Source organism: Ovis aries, chromosome X (genome assembly GCF_016772045.2).
Source record: "Ovis aries strain OAR_USU_Benz2616 breed Rambouillet chromosome X, ARS-UI_Ramb_v3.0, whole genome shotgun sequence".
Lineage (NCBI taxonomy): Eukaryota > Metazoa > Chordata > Mammalia > Artiodactyla > Bovidae > Ovis > Ovis aries.
This window is the reverse complement of record NC_056080.1, coordinates 38,018,105-38,025,196: the sequence shown is the minus strand read 5'-3', so window position 1 is coordinate 38,025,196 and position 7,092 is coordinate 38,018,105. Positions and strand designations below refer to the sequence as shown.

Genomic DNA, 7,092 nt, shown 5'->3' with positions numbered 1-7,092 from the left:
CCCCTTCTCGCCTCATTAAAGATGATCTGTTCCTTACCCTATAAAACCCTTGGCACATAATCAGTATTTAGAACTTTTAGTAGAAGGAATAAAAGGATCAACAAATGAAGAAAATGAAGGCTGAATAGTAGAAAATTTATGATGGGATTCTTACTGTTCTGATTAATTCGTACTGTGTCTTGTAAACGCTACCATTTCACATTCCATAGTGTGGATTTTGTCCTTTTCAATCACTAAGTTGACTATGTAATGTATATTCCAAACAAGGACCCTTTTGAGTGTGAAAGGGGGATGCTATTTTTTAATTAAATAATTAATTAATTTAGGGGGCACTATGAATATCAGGACGGCAAGACTGCTCTGGGCAAAGTCACCCTCTCCATCAGGGATCAGGAGCAGGGGGAAATCTATTCAAACAGGCTCTAAAATAAGCAACAAACGAGTGTTAAGTCACAAATGAAGATTGGAAGAGGTTCACTATCAATTCTTTTGAGGTTGTTACCTTGGACGTTCTTCTCTCATCTGGGAATTACGGAAAGAAATGGGTCAAAATGATAAAGACTCCTTTCCAATAACTAGGAAACATAGATCATCTTCCCAAAAGCTAGAGTGAGAGACAATGTACCTGGATGCCTCCTAGATCTGTCTCTTGCTCGTTTGGATGGAACAATCTGCATGCTCCCATCTGGGTCTCGCCTCCCCCTCCTCCTGCCTCCCACCACCCTCTAGCCCCACCCCTTCAACCACAACTTCCGGCACAATCTTCTGGACTTATCCCCCACTTCTGAGACCAGCCTCGCAGTACAGTTTGTGGAGAAGTCCTCCTGCCTGCTAACCATGAGCACCCAGATCCAACAGGGTTCTCCTAAGATGGAAGCAGCGGCCAGCCGCCTGATCAAACTGCACCTAGAGGTCTCATCCACCTACCTCTCCGTGAGCGTTTACTTTGAAGGCAGTGGAACGGCTATGAATGGTGTGGGCCGCTTCTTCAGGGTGTTGGCTAAGGAGAAGCAGGAGGGCGCCCAGCTTCTTTTGAAGATGCGAAAGTCCTGGGGTGATGGCGCCCTGGTCCAGAGTGGACAGACGCTGTCCCCAGAGAAGTGGAATACCAGCGTGGACTCCATGGAGGACGCCGTGGCCCTGGAGAAGAGCCTGAACCAGGAGCTTTTGGATCTGCATTCCCTGGGTCGTGCGAGGGCTGATGTCCAGCTCTGCAAGTTCCTGGAGCGCCGCTTCCTGGAGGAGGAGATGATGCTCCTCAAGAAGATGGGTGACCACCTGGCCAACCTGCGCAAGATAACCAGCCCTCAGGCTGGGCTGCAGGCCGGGGTGGCCGAGTATCTCTTTGAAAAGCTCGCCTTCCAGTGCGACTAGGAGCCTCCGAAGCCCGGCTGCGTCGGTGGGACCCCTCTGCCTCCCCTGGCCTTGAGATCTCCGCTCCAGCCCTTCCTCCAGCCGGGACGCAACCTGAGACAAGGCACCAAATGGCAACAAAAAAGGTTCTTTTTGCAGAGGCGGGGAAATAGATTGTAAGAAAAGTATTTGAATAGCGTGTATAATTTGTAGTCTGCTTAATTCTCTAGATTATCTAAAGAAATGGTTCCTCACTTGTGTGTATCACCTGGGTACATTGAGTATCTGATAAAAAAATCTGTTTTTCTCTGTCAAGAAGATTCAGAAATTGTTGAAACAGCTATTCTGAATATGTTACAGAGAATTTTACGGGTTTCAGGACTTCTCTGGAGTCACTCTGGGTGCTGGCTTCAACTCTCTTGTTCCAAAACGTATCTGGCTTCACCGAGCAGAGAATGGAGTACCTGGACCGTATTATATTGTGTTCCCCTCTCAACCCCCAGACTCGTGATAAAATCGTTTTTCCCGATTTTCAAGTTGCTGTGATGCCATCTGCCTGTGTCGAAGAGGGAGCCCTGTGAAATTCATCTTTGTGTCTCCCATTAGGTTGTTACTGAGAACACTGATTATTACATCATACACTGACCTCTTCATGAAGCCTCTTAAGAGAAATTTCTTTCTGGTCTTAATAGTAGGAATAACAGTGCTTTGCTTGGGTAATTGGTTTGTTTTTGTTTTATGGACACTAAATGATGTAACTAATTAAGTTTCCTTTTCTGACTGCCTGCTAAAATGGTTAGACCGATATTTGTGGTCCATCCAGAGCAAACGAATAGGATTGTATAAGCAATTTGCATAGTTTCATTTCTGATTCTTTTGTTATAATTACTTAGTGTACTTTATGGTTTCTTTCAAGCCACCTTAAACCCTTTTGGAACAAGGTTATGTATAAACAGGTAAATAAACTTTAAAATGCAGATTTTAAAATGGCTCTGTTTGTTTTTAGTGAAAAGAGAAGATAACTTTAAGGAAGCACTAAGAGAGCCAAAATGTTTAGAATGGAGATGGGTCAGATGGAGGTTACATTCCAGAAGCCAAGAGAAGGAGAAACAGTAAAATGTAGCATTCTTTTAAAAATGTGTTTCATTTTTCTGGTGAGTTGTTTTCTACTAAACCATTATGTTTGTGTCCCGCAAATAGCAATCTAATAATTGTGTATTATTTTCCTTGCACTTTGAAATGCTGGAGTTATAACTTGTTCTCAAACCACAGAAGTGGAAAAAAAATCAGTTCTTTTCCTACAGTAACTTTCCTTCCCAGAGCAGGAAGACCAAAGGCATATTATCATTTCTTTTATCTTAGAAGGGTCAGAGGCATAGGAAGAATATTTTACAGAGATTGGGACAGCTATTTTGCTCAGTTAAGGAGAAAACCTTATCTTCCTATTTTTGTGCAAAATCTTTTGATAAAAAAGAATGTACTGGAAAAGTCATTCCTACAGAAAAGAGTTTTGCCCACTTGCTGATGATTAGTTAGTTGTAAGAGGCATAAGGAAGCAGCTAATAATTTTCAACTTTGGATTAAGACTCGGATCTCCATACTTAAAGTATATACTTAAAATTATTTGAAAATTAGCACTCATATAACCACTGAATGAGAAACATCGTTCTCATTTATAAATCTGAATCATTTCTCACTCATAAATCTGAATGAGAAAAAAACACATAACTATTAGACTGATTGAAAGACTATATTTGGTAGATTATTTGGGAATAAAGATATAAAATTTTGTTTCCAAATAATGGCATATTTGTCACACCTTTACTTATATGGGTGTCTTTTAACCTCAAGAATGGGGCTATAGGAGAAAGCTTTATTAGAGTCTCCCAAATAGGCTGAATTATTCTTTGACAAACAATTACTGAAAAACAAGTGGCTGGTCAGACAACAAATGATTCAAAGACATATGGATGAAATATTAGTTTAGCTTTTAAAAATGACTTTAAGCTTCTTAGAAAATACATTTATAGAAAATGAGGATTTGATGACATTAAACTTATGGAGATTAACTTGGAAACAAATCCCATAGTGATTTTCTCTGTTGCTAACCACTGTACGTATATGTGAGTGTGTGTTAGTGCACTTGAACAGAATTATAACAACTGATTCCTTTAGGCTATGGCTAAATTCCTTATACCAGCCTTCAAGGCTTGGTCTACCATGTCTAATCTATTTTTTAAATGTAATTTTCCACTACTTCCCTATTATTGGAAGTTTGGGGAGTCCCAGTTGCTTTCCTTTTGTCCAAGTTCAAATTAATTAGGACACAGGAAGCCAGATGGAAATCAAGATGGCTTTATTGGTGGTAAAACCAAATTGGAGTTGTGTTAGGGCTTCCTATTGCCACATCCTGAATTAAACTCAAACCACCCAGTTCTGGGAACAGAAGCGGAAACAGAAAAGAAACCAGGCTGGACTGGCTGGAGGCAGGCTCAGCCTTTTCTGCTAACTCCATGGAGACTGGAATCTAGGACAGTACTGGTGGCCCAAGGGAAGTGGGGAGGACGTGGTAGGCCCCATTGCTTTGTTATTACGGTGACCTGTACTATGGCTAGTATGCACCAAAAAAACACCAGGCTCTCAAAGTTTTCCACCTTCATTCTAGTAACCCCCTGTTAGAAACTGAAGTGGAAGTTTCCTCTCTTTATAGAGTGTGAGGCTGAGGAGTCCTGCAAATGACTGCAGGAGCTCTCTGCCATAGCTGAAGCTCTCAGTTTGCCATCCCAATGCCAGCAATTTTCATGTGATTCCCTTCTCCTGGAAAGCTCCTCATACTCATCTTCACTGAATCAAACTCAGTCTGTTTTTCAGCCTAGTTCCAGTCTGCCTCCTGTGAAATTTCCCTGACCAACCCAAACCAGTCATCTGACATGGATTCCGCTCCTTCTCTTAGCTGTCTCTTGATTGTATCCACTAGACTATGGGCAAGTTGGAGTCTGAAAGGCAGAAAGCATAACGGTTGAGCAGTGGGCTCTGGACCAGACTACCTGTATTCAGATCCTGCCTCTAACTCATCTTGGTCTAGTCTGTTCACCTTTGTTGGTCCCATCTTCTCCTCTGAAAATCTGGACATGATCAAAATAAAGATGATACTATCCAACTCAAACCTTTTTTTTTTTGAGGGGGGGCGGTTTGTGACTCAGATGGTAAAGCATCTGCCTACAGTGCGAGAGACCTGAGTTCAATCCCTAGGTCGGGAAGATCTCCTAGAGAAGGAAATGGCAACCCACTCCAGTATTCTTGCCTGGAAAATCCCATGGACAGAGGAACCTGGTAGGCTACAGGCCATGGGGTCCCAAAAGAGTCGGACAGGACTGAGTGAATTCACTTTCTAAATGAGATAAGCCATATAAGATCCCTAAGGCCCAGCACATACTAAATGCACAATAATTGTTAGCTGTTTCCATCACCTGATTGTCTATCCCAGTAGAGCTTAGTAAAGAGCTATGATAGTAACATCTCAAAATAAGCTTGCTCCTAAGTTTTAGGCAATTAGATACCTTTCAATTCTAGAATCCTCCTTAATGATCATTGAAGAGTGGAAGTCACTCAGTCGTGTCTGACTCTGTGACTCCATGGACTATAGCCCGTCTGGCTCCTCTGCACTGGGATTCTCCAGGCAAGACTACTGCAGTGGATTGCCATTGCCTTCACCAGGGTGTCTTCCTAACCCAGGGATTGAACCCAGGTCTCCTGCATTACCGGCAGATTCTTTATCATCTAAGCCGCCAGGGAAGCCCTTAATGATCACTCCTCCCTCTACACAGGCCCTATGTATAGAAGTGAAATGTAGAAATTTGCTTATTTCTTAGATGTGACATTCAGTATGCAGGAGGGGAAAAAAAGAAAATGATGAAGGACCACTCTCTTTAGCCAAAGGAATGGAGCCACCTTAACTAGGACCTGGGATTATTTGTTTTAATTACCATTACTGCTAAAAGGAGGCCTAACAGCATCTTAACCTCTCTCTCAGGAAGGACAAGCCACACAAAGGGTTCATTTCAGAAACTAATTAGCTGCCAGCTGCTACTCTCTACATAGTTCCCAATTCTTGGGAGTCTTCTCTGCCCACTCTTCCCACCCACACATTCTCCTCCTTATACTTTCTGGTAGCCTAGGATGTGTCAGCTTGAGGGAGCAGGCGCTGAATAGGCACAGTCAAAAGTCCAGGCATCACTGAAGCCTTGAACTTCTTTTCTGTTGGGAGAGCCAACAGTACTTTTGGAGTACTATGTAGCTGACTCTCTCCAGAAAGATGTACAGTCTTAGAGGATTAGGTTTAAAATGCTACTTATTTAGAAAAGGACCACATTTTTACTACATTTATGTCATGTTATTTATCTCTATAAGCAATTTATCCACCTTCATGGATAATTTATTCTTCAATATAATAATGAAGCTGGTACTAATTCATGAAGGTGGGAGAGGACACACATTAGGAAAGAGTTTTGTATTAATATAAGGTTTCAGCTGAATATAAACACCCCAGGAAGCAGACATCCTCTTCAGATTTTAGCAATTCTGATGGCTAAATTAGGGATCATAAGAGAAAGCAGAGAAAAGCCTGGATTTCATTGGGAGACCTCAAAGGGCCCTCACCTGCATGAGGCGTGTTAGGTCAAAGTGTGGGAGATGTGGGTAGAGGCAGCCATTCTAGGATTTAAAATCAAATACATATTCCTGCTAAAAATTCATACCCTGAATCTAATAATGAGAAAACATCAGATGGATCCAAATTGAACGGCATTCTACAAAATATCAGGGACTTCCCTGGTGGCTCAGACGGTAAAGCGTCTACCTACAATGCAGGAGACCCAGGTTCAGTCCCTGGGTTGGGAAGATCCTCTGGAGAAGGAAATGGCAACCCACTCTAGTACTCATGCCTGGAAAATCCTATGGACAGAGAGAAGAGCCTGGTAGGCTACAGTCCATGGGGTCAAAAAGAGTCTGACACGACTGAGCGACTTCAGTTTCACTTTCTACAAAATATCTAGCCTATAATTCTCAAAAGTGTGAAGGTCAAGATATTAGGAGTTTGGGATTAACAGGCACACATAAAACAGATACCAACTGTATAGCACAGGGAACTATATTCAATATCTATAATAATAAAGATTTAGAAAAAGAATATATAAATGAATATATATATATATATTACTTTGCTGTACACCTGAAACAAACACAACATTATAAATCAACTATACGTCAATTAAAAAAAAAAGAAAAAAGCAGAGAAACACTAAGGAGTTATGCCAGGTTAAAGAAGACTAAAAAACAAGACAACTAAATGATCTTAGATTGGACCTGTGTAGGGGAAAAAAATCTATAAAGGACATTGAGACGATTTCTAAAGTTTAAATATGGATGATAGATTAGATAATAGTGTTGTATCAATGTTCAATTTCCTGATTTGGAGAATTTCATGATATGTAGGAGAATGTCCTTGGTTTTAGAAAACATATACCAGAGTACTTAAGGGTATGTGTTGTGTTTAGTCACTAGTGTCCGACTCTTTCGTGATCCCATGGACCCGCCAGGCTCCTCTGTCCAAGGGATTGCCCAGGCAAGAATACTGAGTGGGTAGCCTTTCCTTCTCCAGGGATCTTCCCCACCCAAAGACTGAACTTGTGTCTCCTGCATTGCAGGCAGATTCTTTGCCCCTGAGCCACTGGGAAGCCC

The 7,092-nt window shown here is 41.7% G+C and overlaps 1 protein-coding gene across 1 annotated transcript; it reads left to right on the top strand.

The window, feature by feature from the left end:
- Positions 1–804: 804 nt before the first annotated feature.
- LOC101121576 (ferritin light chain-like) lies at positions 805–1,565 on the top strand. The gene has a single exon (XM_042242567.2). The coding sequence runs from the start codon at positions 838–840 to the stop codon at positions 1,372–1,374; it is 537 nt and encodes a 178-aa protein (XP_042098501.1). The 5' UTR covers positions 805–837; the 3' UTR covers positions 1,375–1,565.
- The last annotated feature ends 5,527 nt before the right edge of the window (positions 1,566–7,092 follow it).